The sequence below is a fragment of the Benincasa hispida genome, chromosome 11, assembly GCF_009727055.1.
Source record: "Benincasa hispida cultivar B227 chromosome 11, ASM972705v1, whole genome shotgun sequence".
In the NCBI taxonomy this organism is placed as follows: domain Eukaryota; kingdom Viridiplantae; phylum Streptophyta; class Magnoliopsida; order Cucurbitales; family Cucurbitaceae; genus Benincasa; species Benincasa hispida.
The window spans coordinates 71806984-71831836 of record NC_052359.1 but is presented as its reverse complement, the minus strand read 5'-3'; the positions used below and the strand labels follow the sequence as shown (position 1 = coordinate 71831836).

General features: G+C 29.7%; 1 protein-coding gene across 4 annotated transcripts; it reads right to left on the bottom strand.

Annotated features, from left to right (window-relative positions):
* Window positions 1-20649: 20649 nt before the first annotated feature.
* On the bottom strand, window positions 20650-24509 carry LOC120089870 (OVARIAN TUMOR DOMAIN-containing deubiquitinating enzyme 4). Of its 4 annotated transcripts, none has more exons than XM_039047291.1 (7): window positions 24288-24509; window positions 23407-23515; window positions 21673-22260; window positions 21415-21536; window positions 21217-21257; window positions 20988-21086; window positions 20650-20909 (listed from the first exon to the last, which is right to left on the bottom strand). In XM_039047291.1, exons 3-7 carry the CDS (start codon window positions 22247-22249, stop codon window positions 20735-20737), a joined length of 1014 nt encoding a protein of 337 aa, XP_038903219.1. In that variant the 5' UTR covers window positions 22250-22260; window positions 23407-23515; window positions 24288-24509; the 3' UTR covers window positions 20650-20734. The 4 variants fall into 4 exon arrangements, with proteins under 4 accessions (XP_038903219.1, XP_038903221.1, XP_038903220.1 ...); XM_039047293.1 differs by lacking the exon at window positions 23407-23515 and having other exon boundaries at window positions 21673-21765; window positions 21916-22260; XM_039047292.1 differs by lacking the exon at window positions 24288-24509 and adding an exon at window positions 23999-24229.
* Between the last annotated feature and the right edge of the window lie 344 nt (window positions 24510-24853).

Below are 24853 nucleotides of genomic sequence, written 5' to 3'. Positions count from 1 at the left end.
AGAGATAGTTGTTGAAGACTCTTTGCCTAATTATGTTAAAGTAAGTGTGTAGGGTTGTTATGAGTTCCCAATTGAATATCTTTGAAAGCTAAGAGATGCTCTCGTTATCATGTTTTTAGACATTTTATTTGTGTTGTTATGTTCCTCAACAAAATGATATAGTCCCTCTAAAAGCTTGGAATACACCTATTGATTGCTATAGACATGTAATTAGTTACAAAATTGACAATTAAAGAATACAAAAGAATGTAAAAAGAATCAACACGCAATATAGGTGATTCACTAACAGTGTATTAGCTACATCTACGGAATAAAGGAAGAACAATATTGTTAGAGAGAATATTTTCTGAATAAACAAACGACGTCTCTAGGGTTAAAGAGTTTAGCGCACCACTCTAAACCTAAGGTCATAATCGTAAATAACCACAAATAAGTAAATATGCTAAATATGAATTCTGTACTTAGTTGTTCGAAGGTCAACTAACAAATTCAAGACATTCCAACATGATTCTTCAGATAGCATCATCTCTTTTCCAACTAGGTTTAGGTTCTTCAGTTAATCTTTCACCCCCTTCCTTTGGTATTTATATGTGATTTGCTTTTGTCTCTCCTTCAACTAATTCCTTTATTTTGTTGGTTAATCATTTTGTTGTCCTTGAAGGTAGTAAAGTTGGGAATCTTTCCTCCCTAGCGCTAGTTTTGGTCTTTGATAAGTCTCCTCCTCTTATGATTGACTTTGGGTTTGTGGATTATAGCTATAGAGATCATTGTGTGGGTTTAATGCTATAAAGATCTTCTTTAAAATTTATAGATTATGAGGATCATATTGTGTACTCCCATGAATAGTTAGTGTTTGTGTTTCATATGGACTAAGATTATGAGCTTGGTTTTGTCTTTGTTCTTTGTTCTCTTTGTTCATTTGTATCTTGACATTCAACTGTGAGATCATCCTTTAAGTTATTTCTAATCTTATCATCTTTGATGGAAAAAAAATAGAAACGATTTTGCATTTCTTTTTTTATAATTAGTAGTGATTTTGCATATTATATATCTAAGATGTGAAAGTATTATATGATGGTGTTAACATTCAACATGAAGAAACAATCAGGATCTTAAACACCCTAATTTCATCAATTTTAGTAAAGAAACATACAAGTTTATATAAAGAAAATAGGGTTTTGAAATTATACCTTTGAAGAACTCCTCAAATCTTCAAATCCTGTTCGATCCTTCACTCTAAATACTTGTAGACTACCACTTAATCTTCCCTACTATTCTTTAGTACCTTAGATTGGATTGTGGGATCCAAAATGAGCTTACATTTAGGGAGAAATTTGGAGATTTTAGGAGTTTGGTGTTTGAATTGAAAGTAAACTATTTTCTCTCAATTCTTCAATTACCATAGTTGCATGAAACTGGGTTAATTAGTTTTTTTGGGTTGAATTTTATTTTAATTAGGTAAAAGGGATAGTTTTCAACTTATTTAGGTAAATCAGGCTGTTTTTTTGTCTTTATCCAAATGCGTCTCTATTCTGGATTATTTTATTATTATTTTTCAATTAATTAAAAAAAATGGTCTGAATGTGTCTGTATTCAATGGGCGTTAGAAAGTGAGTTGACAATTCAATTTCTGACGCCCTTTGAATGCGTCTGTTCAACAAACGCATTCTGACCTGATTCCACTTTTGTTTCTTCCCCTTCATTTCCAACTTAAAACCCCTAAACAAACTTCATTTCTTCATCTTCTTCCTTTACGAACAACAAACACCTGAATTCTATTTTCTTCCTTTTATTTCTTCATCTTCTTCCTTTACAAACAACAAACACCCGAATCCTATTTTCTTCCATTCATTTCTTCACCTTCTTCCTTTATTTTCAAATATCGATCATCTTCTGCCTTCATTTTCAAACACCCAAGAATCAAACTTCCATCTTCATATTTTCTGCCCACATTTTCTTCCCATTTCAAATTTGACGGCCATCGCAATTTTTACCTTCATATTATTAATTTGTTTCAGTCTAGTATTTTATTTGGTAAAATGATATATTTTTGTTATTTAAAAAATTAAGTTTTTGATCATCTTTACTTATTTTTTTTAATGTTTCTTTTGTTTATAGTGGATATTATATTGAAGAAAAGTTCTACAAACCATCATTCAAAGTGTTTTTGGTAAGGTGCAATATTTTTCTTTTAATAAGTTGATATGTTTTTTATAGTGGGTTAATTTCTTTTGTATTGATTCTCATCATTTTTTTTATATTGGTTTAATTTCATAGATTTTCATAAGGGAGAATTACATGTGATTAACATTGTGTTATATATGTTCAAGTTAACTATTAAAAAATAGGTTATTGGACTTCTAATAAGGTACTTTACAATGATAATTAGACAAAAAGACACTTTTAAAACTATTTAGATAAATGGGGCATTAATTTTGTTCATATTGAAATGATTAGCTTTGAAAGAGAAAGATTTTACATTTGAAATCATTAATGATTTATTTTCTCTTATTTTTTAGCATCAAACGTAAGAGAAAAATAATAAAAATCTTATTTTCCATATCTTTTAGCATCACATGTAAAATTAGAGATTTTTTTCAAGAAAAAAATCACATTTTCTCCATACTTTTAGTAAAAATAATCTAACTCAAATTTTTAAAAATCAAAATTTATCTTTAATTCACGATCAAAGAAAAAAATCTAATGTTATCTAAAAATCTATCATTCACATCAAATATCTATCTATATCTATTACACGTAAAAGAAAAAGGTTTGCAATTAGGAGCATAATCAAACATTTTTTTTTCATTTTGTCAAAATTTTAAAATTTATTAGTAGTTTTAAATGTAAAATTAAGAATATGTTCTTAATGGAAAAAATAGTAATATTACTTTATTTTATGGAGAAAAGAAAAAAAAACTAAAACCAATTATATACCTTTTTTTATAAAAAGAATTAAAGAAAGAAAATGAAATCTAAAACTAGGTATTTAAATAAGAATTTAGAGTTAATAGTGGTATTGGTGTAAATTACATCCCTTATTTGTTTATCTGATGAGTAAATGTTTATATCTTATAACTATTATTCAAAGTAATGTAATAAATCAAACATTAAATTATACACAAATCTATGCTATTAAATGTTTAATGATAAATGGATTAAAACAAAAATAAATATGGAATAGGATTTTAACGTCAAATTTGTATCTTTAGTTTTCTAGAGTCTATATTATTGAAAAGAGATTAGATGATATTGAACAAACCTAAAAATTAAAAATTAGAGAAATTCCATGTGACTGACTTAGGAAAATAAAAAAAATGTATACATACATATAAACGTTTTATTTTATAATGGATTAATTGGAGAATTTATTTTATAGTGGATTAATTGGAGAATTTATTTTATAGTCGGTTAATTGGATGTTTTATTTCTCAAATGAAACAAAATGTAAAATGTCCATAATTTTGTATTGATTTTTTTTTATTATTATTATTTTTTTTTACAATGGCTATTATTCCTAAGAAAAACTCTACAATCAAGTCATTCAAAGGTTATGTATATAGTTATTTACTATTATATGGAATGAGGTATTGATTATTGAATATTGAATGTTTGAATGTTAGTGTTAATGTTAATGTTATTGTTACTATTATTTAGTGTTAATGCTATTGTTATTGTTACTATTGTTGTTGTTGTTATGATTAAAAAGTAAAGATTCATATTAATATAAAAGAATATTTATCATTGATTTATGGTCAAATGATGATGCAAATCTTTAGTAACAATATTTATCATGATTTTGTACCTACTTTTGTTATTATTTTGTTTGAAGGTGGATATTGTTTTTTTTAAAAAAAACATTCCTTTATTTTTTTAAAAACATTCCTTTATAAAAATAGTAATAACACGTTAATATAGTTGGCCTAATATATATTTCATTTTGAGTGTATATTTTTTTTAATATAGTTAGCCTAATATATACTTACATATATTATGATAAATATCAGATTGCATTGGTCAAACTACGATGGACATTGTAGAATTTTTATGATGATGGGGTAGAGGTAATATTTAGATATGGTAGTTATGTAGCGGGATCTACTTTCTATATCCCTATCTCATTACGAAATGAGCAACGCTCCATACCTTCCAAATAGAGTTGAACTGTATATATCCCAACCCAGTGTCCTAAGTCCAGCCTCAATGAGAGAAGAAGTTGAAACTACTATTGAGTTGGAAAGTCATAATGTAAAGGATGAGCATTGTGATCCAACTATTACCACAAACGACGAAGAAGTTGAAATAGACGATGATGATATCGATCTAGATCAACTACCTGGTCAATTTTATGGCGTTCATGAAGTCCCCGAAACGTTTATTGAGATAGACCTGAATAACATGAAATTAAACCCGATTCGACAACGGAGGAAGACATTAATATGGGGTCTGAATCACTGTTTAAGGGGATGATATTCAATTCCAAATTGGATTTAAAAAATGCAGTGAAAAACTATTCAATCATTCGACATCAAAATTTTGAATTCATTGAGCCGAAGAAAACAACATGGGACGTTAGCTGTAAAAGATATGGCAATGGGTGCACGTGGAGACTTCGCCCTATTTGCCATAAAAATACGATAAATTTGAAATTATCCAGTATAATGGCCCTCATTTCTGTGTGTATGCAAGACTGAGTCAGGATCACAATCAATTGGACTCAGATCTAATTGCATCTGAGGTAAGTAGCATAGTTAAAAAAAATCTGTTAGTTAATATCAAAACATTATAAGATATTATCTTGAAAAAGTATGGTTATTCTGTTAGTTACTGGAAAGTGTGGGACGGAAGAAGAAAATCAATTACGAAGATATTCGGAGTTTGGATAGAATTGTACAATTTGCTGCCTAGATGGATGAATATCTTACAAATCACAAACCCCGATACAGTTATCCGTTGAAGGCTAAATGAGGTGGATTGTGATGAAAGAATTGTCATGTTCAATAGCATGTTTTGGTCGTTTGGACCTGTTATTGAGGATTTCAAGCATTACAGGCCGTTGCTTCAAATTGATGGAACTCATTTGTATGGAAAGTATGAAGGAACATTATTAATAGTTGTCTCAGTCGATACAAATGGTCACGTCTATCTAGTTACTGTTGTACCAGAAGAAAGTGCTAATTCATGGGGTTAGTTTTTGAGAAATTTATGGGATCATGTGGTGCATAGAAGGGAAGGAATGTGTCTAATTTCAGATAGACACAAAGGCATTATATTTGCAGTCAGAAACCCTAACAACGGTTGGATTGAAGTACACCACAGATTCTGCATGCGACATGTGGCGAGTAATTTTAGCGACAAATACAAAAATAGTCTATTGAAGAATTTGGTGTATAGTGCAGGATCAAAATTTCAAGTTCGGAAGTTTAATGACTGTATGGCCGAACTTCAAACAGTAAACCTTAATTGCTTATGATATTTTGCTTCCGTAGATCCTAAGCAATGGACACAATCACATGATGGTGATCATCATTATGGATGACTAACCACGAATGTGGTCGAAAATACAAATGTTGTTCTGAAAGGAGCCAAAAAGTTACCCATCACTACACTAGTCCAAGCAACATTCTATCGAACTATTGCTTTTTTTGCTACTCGTCGTGTAGAAATAGAGACTGCTCGTGAATCGGGAAAGTGTTTCACAAGGTAAATTATTCACATCTTAGTTACCCACATTTTTATACTAACTGTAGAGGTATTCTAAGTAATTGTCGTATTTTTCATAGGTATGCGGTAAAGAAAAATAATTCGTTGGGAACAATGTGCAACTAAACATTTCGTCAACATATTTGACCATCAAATAGGGTTGTGTGACGTCACCACCCCAATCAACCCAATAACACTAAAGGGTGGAACCACACACCGAATAAAATTAAGTGAAAGAACACGCACATGCAATAAGTGGCAGAGTTATGGAATCCCCTGTTCTCACGCTATGGCTACGTGTAAGACCATTGGGGTAGACTACTTTTACTACATTGAAGACTATTACAAAATTCCCACTTATTGATTCACCCCAACTCGAGCCCATCCGCGATAAAAAATGTTGGCATGATCCTAACTTCCCCACTATTTATTTGAATGAATCATGAGTTAGAAAAGTTGGCAGACCGTGTATTTCTCACATGCAAAACGAGATGGATTGGATGGAACGTTACAAGACACGGTGCAAAATNAACGTTACAAGACACGGTGCAAAATTTGCATAGAAGGGCATAATAGACGGAATTGTCCTAATCGAGCTCGTGATGCAACTTAGTTATTTATTTGTAATTGTCCTTATTGATTGCAACTTCTTTTACTTATTTATTTATTGACTTCTTCTTGTAACTTTTTTTGTAACTGATAACATTAAAGGGTGTATTCTTTATTAATTATCATTGTATTTATTGATTGTAATCACATTGATTTTTACTAAATATTTAAGTTAAATTTAATATTATTTTTATGGGATCAAATGGCAAGGATGTTACCACAAGACCATACAATGACTCGGTTTTGTATTTACAGTGCAACCATAGATCCGAAGCTGTTTGGGAAGACGAGCATATTGATGCTATGCATTGTCGGTTACGATAGGCTATCATTCGAAGGCAAGAGGACCCAAACCCTCGTATATTGAATTATCTACGAGCTTCAGGATTCTACGAAGTTTCTTGTATCAAATTTATACAACTAGACTGGTATCTGATAACGACATTAGTGGAACGATGGCAGTATGAGACACACACTTTCCACATGTTGCATGGAGAGTGTACGATTACACTTCAAGATGTAACTATCTAATTTGGACTCCTGATTAATGGAAGACCATTGATCGGTTCACTAAATTATGACTGGGAACAACTTTGTGCCCTTCTTTTTGGCGTAACCACGAATGACACCGTTCTTAAAGGAGGTCATCTTAGCTTGCCATGGTTAGCTGATCAACTCAACAACTTTTCCCATCTACCAGATAATGTAGATGAAGAGGAACTGCAATGATATGCTCGAGCATATATTCTCACGTTGATTAGAGGATTGGTATTTCCCGACAAATCCAACAGCAGAGTGCACCTAATGTATCTTCCTCTCTTAGTAGATTTTGATGTTGTTGGGACTTATAGTTGGGGGACTGGATGTCTTGTATGATTATATAGGCAACTATGCAAGGGTGTAGTTATAGATGGCAAAGACATTACAAGCCCACTTCTATTGCTGCAGATTTGGGCATGGGATCGATTTCATCTTTTAGCGCCTCGACGACTCCATCGATATGAGAACAACTTAGGTGACAAACTACTTGCAGTACGGTAAGCATATTTACCTCATTATTGTTGTGTTCATTATGAAATACTAATAGCTAAAATTCAACTTGTAATTGTTGTAGATGGAATGACAACTATTCTGTAATTAGAGCACCGACGCATGTTTTAGTATAGTATAGGTACATACTGGATACACATATGCCTAACCAGGTAATATTTTATTCATTCATATATCATATATTGATAATGTTTCAATCTTCTGGTTCATTCATATTTTGACACATATGCATGCAGATTATTTGGGAGTTATACAATCATCTCATCCAACTATTGCCACCATATTATCTCGATGGTAATGAGATATGGACATCCAAATGTCCACTTATATGTTTTTTCGTCATGGAGTGGCATCACCCAGATCATGTGATGCGTCAATTTGGGATGTTGCAACAAATTTCTCAATCTTGCAATATAGATGCCCGACTCTATTCGCACGATCTAAGGGGCAGGCATGAGCAAGACTGGATTGCATATTTGGCTCCTCAAATTTCAATCTGGGAAAATCGTCAAAGTTTTGTTGTTAATGGACCTAGATACTGGGTCAAGATATATTGAATGGTATTCCACTATGAGCAGGCGATACATAACTAAAGCAGGAGCATCCTATCACTTGTTGGTATGAGTTTATTGTTTACTAGGATTGTTTAATTTTATTTCTTCATTGCACACCAAAATAAATTTTAAAGTCATTAACTTGTTATTCAATTATTTTTCAGGTCGAGCTTCCAAATTTGACATTATCGGCTAAAAGAGCCTTGCATAGACTCGACTCTATATATCGAGTGTGATATTTCGATGGTGATGTTTCAATGGAAGAACAAGGTGATCCAACAAGACATCAGGATGTTCCTATTCGACCTAATGTTCGGAATGAATATCTAGCAACCTCACTCGATCATTTTACACATACTTCCATGATGTCCTCTCCCTCAACATTTGAATTTTTTCCAACAACCTTCAGTACACTAAGTATGAAAAAAGTACAAAATTCACATGTCCATCCAGATGTCCATGACCAGTATGTGACATATCGACATCGTGGTGAGGGCATACACTTTACAGAGGAAAGCCAACCATCAAGTGTTAGAGGTCGTGGCGATCATAGATACATTTCTTCTAGTCGTGAATAAAGAAAATTGTACATATACTTAAATCTATTAATGAAATTCAAACACGAAATTGCACTTGCAGTCTACAACACATCCTAAAAAACCTTGAATATTATTTACAATAGTCAAAAGTTAATATCTATATTTTTTCATAAGTTTCTAACAACTTTAAACAAAAATAATAATTTGAATTAATTTTGAGTATATCAAATCAATCATAGAAATTTCTTAATCTCAAAGTAAAATTATTGTTTATACTATTAAAAAAACTAGTAATATTACTATTAAAATAAAAAAGAAGATTAGTGAGATATTTGATTTTAGATAATAATGATTTATAATTAAACAAAGGGAATATTATTAACCGTAGAAAAACATAAGTAATGAAATAGTTGATTTTAGGGTTGTTAAAAGAATGAAAAAATAAAAGCAAAAATATTTTTCTTTTTTTTTTTTTATTATTATTTATGAAAGAGATGCATTCTTAATTTTTTTTAATGATTATTATTATTATTATTAATGAATACATCTCTTCAAGAGACGCATTCATGCGCGGAAAAAAAATATTCAGAATGTGTCTCTTCAAGAGACGCATTCGGACAAAGACAAAAAAACAATCCTATTTACCTAAATAAGTTGAAAATTACCCTTTTATCTAATTAAAATAAAATTCAACCCCAAAAACCTAATTAACCCCATGAAACTATTCTCAACAATTGATTTTTCTTTTTAAAGAATTCAAGCATGCAATCTTGTTGCACCCTATTTTGACACCAAATACAAGAGATATATGTGGAATTTGTAGGGAAAAAACTAGGAACTATCCGCTTTCTTTTTTTCTTTTCAATTTTTAAATGATCTTCACAAAATCATTATAATTAAAAAACCAATTTTAGTTTATAAACGTTAAATTGAATTTCTCATTTTTTAATTAATTCAAATAATTGATTTAAAAATAGATAATTAATTGAAAATTTTAATTAATTAAAATAATTTATTAATAAATATTAAATTATTAAACCACCAATTCCTAATATGAATCTCTAATCATATATAAAATATTTAAATCGTATTTAAATATTTTTCAACACTCTAATTTCATTTAATTCAATAATTAAACGTTTAATTATATCGCATATAATTAAAAAATTTCTTAATTCAAATTTAAATGTTCCATATTCTCTCATCACACTATTCTAAGGTTTAGTCCATTTATAAGTTAGTAGGGGTAATGGACCAACAGATCATGGACTCCAATCTTATTGCACTACCTGCTATAGATATATTTATGTCCACTCGATATGGTCATAATAAGTAAGTCAAGCCATCACAGGTTGTTCGTAATAACGGTTGGGTCAGCATTCAAGATAGGATTCAAGATACCCGGTCTTGTCCTTGAAATGGGAGGCTTATTGAGTTGGCACTGTTGAGTCAACTTTCATCCATGCAAATCTAAAAATAATACTGAATAAACCTCAAAATTAGTTAATCTTAAACAGTAAACAACGTTATAAAGTAAGAGTGACTTATTTCTCGGTCCGATCTTATACGAACTCTTTGCATTGGATGCCCCCACTCGCATGTCTCTACATGAACAATTCAGAATCACATCGTTTGTACTAAATATAAAATGGGCCGCATTCGATAGTGTTTCCAAAATAAGGTACCCAACCTTATCCGTATACTATAGACCGTTTTTGCTATCTACTCAAACTTGATTCACTCTTATGTCTCCAAATAAAGGTATGTAATAGTCATGGATTTTAGTATATTAGATTTAGTTTTTACAAGAGTAATTTACATATTCAAAAATAGTTCTATTGAATAAACTTCAATAACTACTTTACTACAAAATAAAATATGTTTAATTTTACAAACTTCAAGTTTTAGGACATACAATCTAACAATATATACATTTTGATCTTTAATAAGATGTGAAAGTATTATGTACGATTTTAATCTTTTTTGGCCTTGTACCTCATCGATATTAAAGTTAGAAAATTTGGCTTTTCATACCAAAATAATAATAATAATAATAAATAAATAAAAGGTCTTTTCATGGCAAAGTCATTACTACCCATCCATCATCTTAGGAAACTACCTCTAACATTTTTTTTATTAAAAAAAAAAAAAAATCTAAAGTACTACTTTATATATATACAATTTCATGTAATAATTTAGGTAATGCGCTTAGGTTGTAGCAATTTAGTATCTTCTATAATAATTTTTTTTCAAAGAAAAATACATCACAATTTAGTTCTTAAAACTTTAACATGTTACCATTTAAACAATTTTAGTTGTCCTTAATCTTTATATTTTAGACATAGTTTCAATTTAATTATTCTAATTTAAAAGGTTTAATTGGCCATTTGACTTTAAAATATCTTTTATCTGCCCAAAAGTCATATATCTCTTTCTTTTTTTTGAATTCCATCTAAAACTCTAACATAATCAACTGAAATAACTAGCCAAATAGTGAAACGTTAGCTCACTATCACGTAAAAGAAAATGTAGATATAGTATCTTCAAAGATAATTTGTGAGATTTAACAAAATTATAACAATCAAAATGAAACAACAAAACTTAGATATAACTTAATTAAGATATATATCATCATTCAAAAAGTCAAATATTTGAATCTTCACGCTACTAGTTGAACTAAAAAGGAATCAAGTTCAACTAGATGAAGAAATGATAATCATCTCAAAAATTTATAATTTTAACCAATTATTTGTTAGAAAAAAGAAATTATGATAAAAATATATATTGATGAAGAATTTGAAAGAGATGTGAGATAGTGTGGGATGGGAGAGCACTATCAAATGAGCTGGAGACATGATTTCAAGTGGCTCCCACAAAAAAACACTCCAATCAATTTCACCAATTAATAATATTAACCCATATATATATATATCACCAACTAAATTTCAATTTCTTTTCATCTCTTCTTTCAATTTTCTCAACCATATTATCTTTTTCCAATTTAATGCTTCCTTTTTTTTCTACTTTTATTTTTAATCTTTTTTTCCTTTAGAAATGAAAAAAAAAAAAAATTACTTTCCAATCAATCAATTCTCCTTTGCATAAATAAATGCCTTACCCAATTCTCCTCAACCCTTATTTCATCAAAACTACTAATCCTAGTATGCCTTTCTAGCTTTACATTTTTTCTATTTAAAAAAAAAAAAAAAAAAAAAAAAAAGAAAAAAAAGAAAAACCCTCTTTGTTCTCTCAATGATTCTTCTTATCTCTCAAATAGGTTATTGAGGCTTCACTTTTGTTGTTTCTTTTCTAGTTTTTGGGAGTTAGATTGTTGCAAATTATTCATATTGTCTCACTTGAAATGTTTTTATTTTCAATTAAAAATCTGAGTTTTCAAGGTTTAGGTATATCAATGAAGATAGTAGAAGCTCGATCTCTTTGCTAGTGAAGGAAAGTCCACGCTAAATAGTAAATAGCATAAAGTGATTCATGATTGAAAAAATTTATGAAAACTATTGTTAAGTGTATGGACTACTAATATCGAATAATGATACTCATTTAATAATAACAAGAAGTTATATTCCTTAATACACAAAAAGGTTAAAAAAATATAACTATATTGTTGAAAATAATCAACTCTCTACGACAATATTTTATTGATCTAGAAGTGCTTTTTACAAAAATAAAAAAATCAATCATGCACCTAGATTGAGTAAATATGTTAGTGCTAGAAAACTATTCATTTCCCCCTCTCAAATTTTAATTAAATAATTGTACATCATTTTTTAGTACGACAATGGTGAGAATGGAAGATCAAACTTTCAACATCTAGAACGTGAATGTATATAAACTACTGTTAAGCTAAGCTTATTCTGACAATAATTTTACATCATTATCACATTAATTGATACTATCATTAAATTATAATTAGATTATTATCCATGAATCATATATTTTATAATCACTTTTGAAAAGAAAATAGAACTTAAATATGATTCTGGAATAATATCCTAAGGAGTGTTTCGTATTCTACTTTTAGAATTTTAATTTTAACTTGTACAAAATTAGTTCAATAAATAAACCTATGGAAGAAGCATATTTGACAATACTATTGAATGTAATGTCCCACCTATTATAACTCATTAACAGTCAAGTTTTATTTTCCTAAATAAAAAGTAAAAGTTTAAATTAAAATTTTATTAGGGGATAAAAGGAAAATAGTTTATAAAGAAGAAAATAGTGTAAAAAATAATATGCACTTGAATTTGGTTAGGTATGTATTTGTGAGGATAGGGAAGCAACAGCCAAACAGAGCATAAAGACTTTTGTTTGTTTATTTATTTATTTATTTATTTTTATTTTGAGGTAGGACTTTTGCTTTAAATAATAATGAAATGTCGTCGTTTTGAGGCCCATTAGCCCATTCTAAAAGTACTTCTCCCAATTGCTTAGGGACAACCCCCCCCAAGGGGCCTAACTGTCATTTTCAACCCTATGGGCCCTCTTCTACTTTTTGGGCCCACTCCATTTTTTCATTAGTTTGATTTTTCTTTTTTCTTTTTCTTTTTTTTTTCCATACAAAGTTCTAAAAAATAATAATAATTAAAAATATATATATATCACCCATTTTAATTTAGATGTTTCCACTTTTTACTTTCCATGTCTTGTTCGTTTTTCGCTTTTTATCTTTTTGTTAATTTTAGTGTATTTTTATATTGTTTTTACTTGTCTGTCTTCATGTTGGTTAAATATATATTTTTGTCATTTTATTTGAGTTTTTTATTAAAAAAAATAATAAATTTCCATTAATTCTTCTACTCTATCTTTCTATTATAACAAAAAAACTTCAAATTTCAATAAGTATTTAAAAACTATTGTTGAAGTAAATATTTGTTAGAATTTTAGATCTGAGACTTGGAGAATTAGGTAATAAAAATGGCAATGTCCGTGTTTCAATTTTCATTCCAAGTCAAGGTCACATTATTTCAAGTTCCAAATTCATCCAATATTTTAATATATTTTTTTTTAATCTTTTCTAGTATAATTGGGAGTATGAGATTTAAATCACAGATCTCATGGTCACTATCATGAACACACTATGTAAGTTGAGTTATACTCGCTTTGATAATATTTTAATCGATTTCTACTTTAACAATAGTTTTGAAACATTTATAAAAGTTGGAAGGTTGCAACATGAATAATTATGTGTATTTTTTGAAAATAAATGACAAAGTTCCAGGTTTTTTTTTTTAGAAATTGATTTAGGTTTTTTTTATCTAAGTTATTATTGAAGGGGGAAAAAATCAATTTTGCCCATTGAACTGGCAAATTGTACCAACTTGTTCAATTTTATCAAATTGACAATAAAACATAGTCTTTTTAATTTCTTTTTGAAGTAGAGTAAATATCTCTCCAAACTCGTACCTTTTATATATATATATATATATATATAGTGGAATCTCGCTTTTGTGTTGTTTTTCTTCGGATCTCATTTACTTTTCATCTTTACGTTGAACTAAAAGTATTTGAGTGGAACAAATTTATAGTTCAAATAGAAAAAGTTGTGCAATTTGCAATATTTAAAAGTTTAATTACAAGGTTTTCCTAAATTTAAGGATTGTTAGAAAAACAATTAAAGAAATAGAAATTTATGAATTAAATCTACAATAATTGAGATAATAATAGAATAGGCAGTTGGAACTTCATCGAGGGACACTAAGAAGCGTTGTCCATAGAGAATATATACCCCACTGAGTTATTTGGCACTTCACTCCGAAAATACAACAATCTTTTCGAGAGATTTTGGTAGCAGCTAAAATCTCTTATGAAATCCTATTGCTTGTATGCTCTCATGAAATTAACTCTCAGTCTCCATTGGAAGAAGAGAAAAATGGTAGAAGATCAAAGTCTAAAAAGGAAAAAAGTATTGTGTAAAAATATTTCTTGTGCATGTGTTGTATTAGTCCATCAAAGAATCTAAAACGAATACAAGTTTTCCCTAATTAAAACTAAGTGTAAGTTTAACTAGAGTTTCCTGGTGAGTCTAAGGTCAAACACAGAGACTTGATATAACTTAATTAAGAATGATTAAATGATTTTCACAGTATTTCCAGAGTATCATATGTTGAAGAACTAAAATAATGGTGGAGTGAAACAAGACAAAAGAATGAATTATATGGATGGTGTGCATCGAGTGGTGTATGATGGTGATGATGCGTGGAATAGTAAAACGATGGTTCAATCACAAAGAAAGCAGCGTACATTGAAATGGATGAAAATTAGTTAATAAGGCCCAAGGTTGAGAGGGTTTACTAACATTCTCCTAAGTAATGTATAAATATGTGTCCATGTTGTTAACTCAGAAAATGAAGTGCTCACCTTTAAGTGTTTGATGCCACATTTACCCCATCTCTAGGACGCATGCTTAAGTTAATTTTGGATAAAATGTTAACTTCATCTCTAAAGCTAATTCCTTCCTTACTTAATGAGTTCCACAACCACTTACTCTCTCAAGTAGTTGGCTATTTCTACTCAATCGATTTGTTAGATGGATTGAAGCAATAGATTAAGCACATATTAAACAATATGAACTTTAACTTATGCAAAACTTATGAAAATGTCAGTTTGAACTTCTCAACTCATTATGGAATTTAGTTGCTCGTGATGGAGGAAATTGGAAGCATGAAAAGATGAGAGATGGAAATCATATTCATATTAAGAAATATAGAGTTTCTCAATCTCAATATATTAATATAAATTGCAAATGAAAAGAAAATAGAGTAAAGTGGGGAAATGGAAGTGTCATGTCGTCGATTGCACTCTCTTGCTTCCTTTGACTTTGATGATATAGCTGCTTGAAGGTGGTTTAAAGGATATTGATGGTGCACTCTCCCTTTTCAGAGAAAAAGATTGAGCTCTTACTCCAAATTTTTCAAAGAGAAGCTCAATAGGTGGATGACGATGACGGATTGAGGGAGAATTCTAGTAGAGCTTTAGCCAATTTCTTGATAAAAGGTTCCACCCTTGAGATGAAGTTCTTTGAGTTATTTATAGGTATCAAAGAAGAGGTTCTCAGCTTCTTTCTAATAATTATCAGACACATTTGCATTTAATTCTATGTCCTGCAGCGTCGAATCCTTGCTTCATAGATTCATTGGTTCTAGCACGACTGTCTTAAATTAGCTACCAACTTGCATTTTGATGTCACGTCCATCGCTCATGCATTTGTCGTTTTCTTCTCTTCATGTTTCTACTCAATGTATGGTTCTTCGCGTGCAAGATTGAAGTTGCTTTGATCTCTTTATGCATCCACAATTGCAGTTTTTTTTTCTTAGCCGAATGTTGCTTCTTTTTCATCAAAATTCTTCATTTAAAGATGTTAGATTTTATAATTTTCAAGCCATGAATTTTGTAAACGTAAGAACACAAGGTTTATTTATTTACATGAATTTCCTTTCAAGTTAATGCATTTTCCTCCAAATTCCCATAATTATTCTAAATAAAGAGTTACTACAACGTGTATTTCTACAAGTTATCAAAAAGTCAAGTAAAAACCTCCACGTTCTCTATTAATTATAGAAGAAAACATAGAACGTATAACTACATTCCACTTCTTATTCCACTTTCCTATTTTATAGAAAGATTGAATTGACTCCTCAAAAGGAAGGAATAAATAACTAATAAAAAATATTTTTTTTTTCTTGAATGTTAAAAATATCTAACAGATCGTATTATCTCACGTTATGGATCCATGATTACTTTACCACATACATTAATCTATATAAATGAATGAATATATGAATTTCTTCTAAAAAAAAATGAATAAATGATTTTCTTCTAAAAAAATGAATAAATGAAAAGGAAAACAATCTAAATGTAAAGCAAGAATATGTATATATATAATGGGATAGGTTTTTGTTATGGCTTCATTTAGTCTCTATAATTCTGGTTTCATTTAGTCTCTAAATTTTAAAATTTTACATCTTTAATCTTTTAAGTTTTGAGTTTGGTTTCAATTTAGTTCCTAGATTTCAAAATTTTACAATTTTACCATTGAGATTTGAGTTTTTGTTTCAATTTGATCTCTAAGTTTCAATATTCACATTTTTAACTTCAATTTTTCACTTAATACTCCATTTTAATCTTTAATGTTAATGTTTATTAATTATTTTTAAAAAAATTAAAAAATCTTAAATAATTAAGTTTCTCTATTTTTTAGCATCACTAAAATTTCACTTCATGTTTTTCTAAAATTATTTAATTGACATTTCACGCCAAGATTGACTTCGAATATTTAGTGAAAATTTAAAAGTGTAAGGTATAACTTTGAAAACTAAGGATGAAATTAGAATAAAACTTAAAAATTTTACCATTTAGAGGCTAAATTTAAACTCAAAATTTATGGAACATATGTATTTTTCTTTTTTATTATTTTTATTTTTGCATACACAAATGTTTGTGAGGCATATGTAATAAAAAAAAGTACAAACACGGTTAAAAAAAACAATATAAAAATAAAACTAAAAAAAACGTTAAAAAAAGAAAGAAAAGAAAAGAAAAAGAAGTAGAGGGTGATGGGCCCGGGGGAAGGGGACAAGTGGAGTGACGTGGTGGGCCGGAAAGTGGGCCGACGTGTTGGGAGGACCACTTGCAAAGGGCCCATAGCTGAAGACGTAAGCCTAGATTTAAAGTAGGTGGTAGGCTCATGGTGGATTTTTCATATTATTACGATTTAGTCCCTAAATTTTTAAGTTTTTTTTTTTTTTTTCCTATTTGATCCCTAAATTTTATTTTTTATTTTAATAAAAGATACCAAGATTGAGGATTAAATTTGTAAACTCACCACTTTTTAAAATTAGGGAGTGGGGTCCATGGTGGATATTTTTTTATTTTGCTAAATTACATGTTTTGACATCTAATTTTTGGGTTTTGTATATATATATATATTTAGTACCTATTCCTAAAACTTTCAAAAGGGGTTTATTTAATTCTCCTATCACTTATATTTCACTTTCTTATATTTTGCCCCACTTTTAATACTTCATATTTATAAAACACACACACAAGTGTAGTCCTTCAATTTAGTGGATTAATTTGTATCTATTTGGTTTCAAAGTTTTTCATATATACAAGTGTTTAATTCAGTAATCATTTCGTTTTTTGTTTTTTATTTTTAAAAATTAAGTCTATTCCCATTCAATTTCTTACAATGATTTACATTTTTCTTAAGTACAATGATAATTCTTAGCTAGATTCTGAAAAAAATAAAATAAAATTTTGAACGTTACTTTTTTTAGTTTTCAAAAATTGGGTTGGTTTTTTAAACTATTATTAAAAAGTAAATATAAAAAGAAAAAAATTGGAGGTGGAAATATTGCTCTTAATTTAAATAAAAAAAACTATTACCAAACAAGGCTTAAATTTTTTTAGTTCTATATCTATTTGATTATTGAACTTCAGAAAGTGTATAATCAATCTCTCTTTTAATTTTATGTCTGTCTAAATATTTATTTGATTGTTTTTAATGTTAAAAGATCAAACAAACACAAAATCGAAAGTTTAGAGACTTATTAAATATTTCTGAAAGTTTAAAGATAAAAAAGACACAAAATTAAAACTAAAAAGATCTATTAAACACATTTAAAAGTATAACAACAAGATAGATAAAAATCACAAAAAATCAATATAATTTTAAATTAATTTTTAAAATGATGAACTATTAAAAAGTGGGGCCAAATATATATATTATTAAAGAGAAATATAGAATTAGATAAAAAGCAAGGTGTTGTCTAAGCTGTCTGAAAAATGTCTTCTCTGCCAAAGTTGTCTACTGTCACTATACTCCTATGTCTATGTTTTTGTCTCTGTCTCATACTTTTTTGGTAATTACCTCTACCTATACACTATTTTTCTTTTTATTTCTTTTTATTTTATTTTTTGGAGTGGAAAAAAATCTATTTGTATTTTAGGTCAACCACTTGGGGTTAAAAGTCTATCTACCTTAAGATATTGTTTGGGCTAGATTCACTACCCTTAGTTTCAACCTATGTCTAATCATATCCTATAACATTTGTAACATCTAACTTTTAGGCTTATTATTATTTTTTAAAAATATTTAGGTTTAAAATACTATTTTCATATTTGTATTTTAGAATTTGTTCAATTTGAGTTTGATTTTAGTCCATGTACTTTTAATAAGGATGTGTTTAGTTGAACTTTTCAAGTGTTTAATTTTGAAAAAAAAAAAATAAGTGATCCGCAACCACTCAAAATAATTTTTGAAATACTTTCAAAATGTAATTTAAATATTTTTTTTTATCAAAATAGTTTTAAAAAATAATTTTTGGAAAAACATTTCTCTAGTTAATCCAAACAAACTTTAAAATTTAAACACTTAAAATTCATTTTTTTTTTGTTAAAATTGGTTCAATAATAATGATGATGATGATAATAATTTTCATACAAAAAAATAATTTGTGAATATAATTCCACAAATTATAATAAAAATGCTAATAGATAATAAAAAGTTTTTGAAAAATTTAACAATAAACTAATAGTAAGGATTAATTTTAAGATTTATTAAAAATATAGAGACTAAAGTTGAACATTTGAAATTATAGAAACTAAATTTACACAAATTTCAAAGTATAGATACTTTAATGATATCTTAACCAAATATGCATTTGCTTATGATACAAGTTATTTTAATTTTATAATTCTCTTTCAATTATTTATTTTCCAAATACTCAAAAAATAATTTATACGTTTGTTGAGGCAATTTTTTAAAAAAATATATACTGAAATTGAGTTAGCAAATCTTAATTCAATAATTAAAAACAAATATAGAGATGCTCACACATTCACGGAATAAATGACTATTAATCTAAACCAACTCATTCTAAATATTTCATAGTTGGATGAAGTTGGATTAATTATTTGATAAAGGTTGCTTAGATTGCAAATTTTATAACTCAAACAATTAAATTCAGTTCTAAAAGCATCTCAACCAAACCTTTAACCCATCAACACTCCTGTTTTTTTTTTCCCCCTTCAAACAATCACGAGCACCCCTAGTTTTGAGGAAAGAGGGCTAGATCATGGGTCAAAATTTAATCCAAAATATATAAATGCATCAATGCCTAGTGAAATATATTAAACATCCATTTTTTTAATAAGAGGGAGAATCGAACTTCTAACTCTGAAATTGATAGTAAAAACACCATGTGAGTTAACTTTTATTTTAGCTCTTAAACATTGACTTGAGGTTGGGTACATAAGGGTGAGCATCGGTTGATCGGAGTCGATTTTCCGACCAAATTGTCATCGAATCGACTATGGCCAATTTAGTAAACGTTCAAAACAACCTTGACCATCGAAGAGTAAAAGTCCATCAATTTTGGTCGGTTGGTCGGTCATTTTGGTCGATTTTATTCTTCATTTTTTTAAAAAAAATTCTACAATTTGGAATTTTCCCACACCGACACCAACCGACCCTTCTTCTTCTCTCGATTTTTCGATCTATTATACTCATCCTTAGAGGTACATATGAGCTCTTTAAAGATTTTAGCAATGATCTAATTAAAATGTTTTCTTTAATTTTTTTTTTTTTTTAAAAAAACAAATCCAATTATGATTCAATTGAAATTTGATTAATCAATAATCAAAGTAAGAAATTCCGTACGTAAAGGAATCCTTCTATAAACTGGGGTCTTCAACCTGAGCTGTATGAGGCAGAAACTCGTCTCACATACCGTTCGAAAATGTGCCTTTTTTAAACGGAAAATTGAATACATAGGGGCAGAACAAACTATCCCGATCTTGAGATCATAACTTCCTCTTCCTCTGGTGCCATATTTCGACTAGGATGTTTTCAAGATGCCCCTAATAACCAACAAATGTTTGTGTGTTTTTTTTTTTTAAGTTTAACCATTTGGGAAGTGGAAATCAAACAACCTTTCAGATAATAATAGATTGATATTTATTAAAATATATTTAAACGTTTGATTTTTAGTTTTTGAAAATTGTATTTATTTCCTCGTAACTTCCCAATAATGACTTTTACCTTTCCAAACGATTTTTTTTAAAAGTTTCTAAGACTAATTTCAAAAAGTAGATAATGTAACCAATAAACTCATGTGGAAGTAATTTTCAAAATCTTTCGAGATTCTCTACTTATTTTCCATTAGCATTCAATATAGAGCGAATTCTCAATGGAACTGAGAGATTTATTTCATAGAATAAAAGAGAATGTAATTCAATCACAATAATTCATTCAGAACACTAAAGTTTTGATCTACCTACCCCTTGTTTTGCAGGAATTTGCAAAGCATCGTAATGGCCAAAACCATGGTACAGAACTCTGATTGGATTTTCTTTGCCATATTCATCGCCATATTCAGCAATGGAAATCAACCCACCAGAATCTTTATCGTACATGTACACTATGATAGGTGCACTGCAGCAGCAATCATGGCTTTCATCATAAACAATTCACTGATATATGCAGTACACAAAACAGAGATAGATAACTTACTGAAGAACATGTGAAGCCATGAATAACTCCGGTTCGCCTCCCCACACATGTGGTTTTCGCATATTTGACACGTATGTATCAAAATTGCCTTCAACGAACCTGTTGACAACACAAGCAGCAAAACCTGACTTAAGGAACTGTTCATGTTTTATGATCCTACAAAAATAAAGTCATTGATGTGGAACTCATTGTGTGTGTGTGTGTGAGAGAGAGAGAGAGAGAGATTCACCACTCTGTTTCCTCGCGTCTCTTGATGAACTCATCTGCAACCTGAAAGGTGTGTGATTCATCGTTAAGAATGGGGCATCCATATTCAATTTTGCAAAGAAATCAGTTCGAAAAATGGAATCTAGATAGCTACAGTGGGGTATGTGTATATAAGTTTGTAACCATGGTATTCTCTTAAAGAACAAACTAATAAACGTACCTTGGACCGCAATTCATCGGCCAAAACTCTCTGAAGGCTCTCACTTGGAGCTGGTTTCCCGGATCGCAAACAAGCACCATGAGCAACTGAGCGGAACAAACATCTTCCATCTCCAGGAATTCCTGTCCAGAACAAAGAGGTTGCTCACATTACCACATTTTTCCCTTTAATCTATGGTACTTTAATAACAAGATGTACAAGCAATTATCAATTGATCATTTAACGTAAAACAAGGAAATGGAAGACTTTGAAGCTCACCGATAACCGAATAGTTGGTGTAAACCTTCTTTCCATGAGAGAATTTGACATGAGATGAACCAGAGTTTTCTTCAGCATCGTCTTCCTCATAAGCTGCTTCAGCATGGACTGGTTCAGAAGTTGAATAACAAACCACCCACCCAAAAACTAAGCCAGCAGATGCCCATCTTTCTGGCCATCGCCTGTTACACTTGATTTTGCTAGACATCACATCATTGGGGATTGAGAGCTTCATATTCATACCTTTAAGTGCCAGTGAAATTTCAAGTTCTCTTCCACATGACCCTCCATCGGAGATCAAATCTTTAACCGTCAAAGCTCGGAAGTCAATTGACCGTCTGGAGAAGCAAGAAATGAGACAGCGTCCCTGGAATCTTTGGCTACTCTTTGGCGAACAAGACGATATTGTGGTGACGGATTGATCAGCATACTTTGGTCTTGAAATTCCATAGGAACAGCATGAAGTTGATGTTCCTCGGGACAACACTGTACATATGTTGCTGCCCATCTGTGTGCAAACACGGAAGTTCAGAGGGACAGCATTCCTAGTGGAAACACTGATTGATCCAATACTCATGGTGGTGCAGCCTGAGGAATTAACAGAACAAAAATTAAAAAGAACAAATCAGCAACTGAAAGCATACATTGGTACAATTAAAAACGTTTTAAATGAACCAATGAAAATCAAACAGAGAGTGACAAAGAAAAGAACAAGAAACAGGTGATCATCCATGGGGACTATGCCAAAGCAATATTTCAGAACAAATATTAACTAATTCAACTATCTTATATGATCCAACATTTATATTCATTCAGCCACTGAGAAAGTAGTAGTTGTTCACAACATTCCATTATCAATTTGTTATGGCTTGTATAGTATTGCATAGTTGCATTACATATAATTACAAGAGGAGTTATATAGAAATCTTTTAAATATTCTACGCTGTATGGATTTCTTTCCTTGAGTGGGAAAAGAAATCTAATGAATAAGATACATGAGGAAACTGTTAGCTATCAGAAATAGGTAGCAGGTATTCAAGTTCTTACTTGGTCTCAACTCAACAAGGTAGTATAATGATTAGAGAAGCATTTATAAAAATAAGGAAGTCTGAAGAAGCTAATGATAGGCCAAAAAATAGGAAATGGAAGGCTCTACCTAGGCTACTTGATTTTCTTACACTACTGGTAAGGACACTAGTTTTTCTTGAACCTCAATAAATTCTAGAAATGAGAATCATACTCTCCAAGAAGAATGGGAACAACATAGACGTGAGTTGGGAGATACAAAGACAACCTCATGATTGAAAATAAAAAACCCTTACAATAAACTGAAAGTGAAAACATAAGTCCTCGTTTGATAACAATTTTGTTTTTGGTTTTGGAAATTTATGCGTGTTTCTTTATTTTTCAATTATGGTTTTCAAATTTTTTAAAGAAGACACTTGAATAGTTGAACTCCAAGCTAATTTCAAAAAACAAAAACAAGCTTTTGGAAACTACTTTTTTTAGTTTTCAAAATTTGACTTGATTTTTGAAAATAATGAAAGAAAGTGGATAACAAAATATAGAAACTTATGGATAGAAGTAGAGTTTATAAGCTTAATTTTCAAAAACTCAAAAGCAAATAGCAAAATACCAAATAATTATCAAACATGGTCTAAATTCAGAAATTTTCTAAAAACAGAAAGCCGTTTAACAATAGTGTTGTTCAGAGAAAAAAAAAATGCAACCTACCATGTCATGTATTTCAAAGATAGGGTTAGGCTTCATTGTCCAATTAAGCTGAAAATTCTGATGTTGTCAATGTGCAGCACAACCCAAATCTTCTTACAGCTATTAGTATCTGTGGAATACATCCTTATATAAGCCTTATCCTTAGAAGTCCTTAACAGACAAAGTACTTGTTTCACTAAAAAACTAATATACAATGTGTTCCATATCACTCATTGTTTCCCCTTCAATTTTCATTCTCGCAAATAATACTTTAACTGGTTCCAGTATTAAATTTAATACATCAACATACTAACTAAACAATTTCATAATTCATCGAAATCAAATTATATTAAACAACCCCATCGAATATGACTTCAATTTTCAACCTATCAAAGCTCATAGAATCTCAAATATCCATGACTAAGAATTAAAGTTCAGCTCCCTTTTTTTTCTTTTGTCAATACGGATTAGCATAATGTTGCAATCTATAAAATATAAAGCAAAGTTCCAGCAGACGGCTATAAATGCACATACCCAACAGAAAATTAACATCAAAGAATGAAAGGGGAAAAAGAAAAACAACGAGAACGAAGATAATAAGAGTCCCCATTACCAAAAACTAAAGAAAAAGGGCAAAATCAAGAATCAGCAAACCCTGAACACAAAGCTTAGGAAAGGGCTAAGAATCAACTCGATAAACAAACAAATCCAAATTTAAAAAACGAAATCAAAGAGAGAAAGATGAACAGGAGCAAAGAAGACGATCAAATCAAATAGGGGGAGAAACAAAGGAAGGAGATTTAAATTTTGAAGAAAAACCCAAAACCACGTGAAAGAAAGAAAGAAAGAAGGAAACCCAAATTGGCATAAGATTCAAGAAATGGAGTTAAAGGAAAGAATACCTAGAAGGATAACTTTGTGATTAATTTTGAGCCACCCTCTTTGGGATTTAGGGTTTTAAGTTCTCGCTTGGGGTAGAAATGGGCAACACCCATATTGTCTTCTTGGATTTGTATTAAAGAAGTTGCTTCGCCATTGTTCAACTTTGTAGCTTCATCCAGGCGCTGCTTGAAGTTCAAAGATAGGAACTGAAGATTTGGGTACTGTTCCAATTCTGGAGTATATTTTGTTTTTTCTCATTTTTATAAGCATTTATGTAATTAAAAATTAACAATGATTTAGAAACTAAAGTAATATTACCAATAACCATGGCTAAATTAGCATAAATTTTTTTGGACAAAACTTTGGAGATTACATCAATTTGAATTTTAAGTTAATATTGTATCATTTTAAACTCTAAAGTTTTATCAATTTAAATTTTAAACTAATAATTGTATCAATTTAAATATTAAATTTTCGTAAGTATATCGATTTAAACCTTGAATTTTTAAAAATGTATCAATTTAAACCTTTTATTATGTTTTATTTTGATATGTTTATGAAAGTTCAAAGATTAAATTTATACATT

What these genes read in the sequence shown, in the direction of transcription:
- LOC120089870 (XM_039047291.1), bottom strand. Translation starts at nt 22,249, where the DNA reads ATGAGTATTGGATCAATCAGTGTTTCCACTAGGAATGCTGTCCCTCTG. An exon ending in CACCAACTATTCGGTTATCG is followed by an intron (nt 21,537 to 21,672) that starts GTGAGCTTCAAA and finishes TGTTCTGGACAG; the next exon opens with GAATTCCTGGAGATGGAAGA. An exon ending in AGACGCGAGGAAACAGAGTG is followed by an intron (nt 21,087 to 21,216) that starts GTGAATCTCTCT and finishes TGTTGTCAACAG; the next exon opens with GTTCGTTGAAGGCAATTTTG.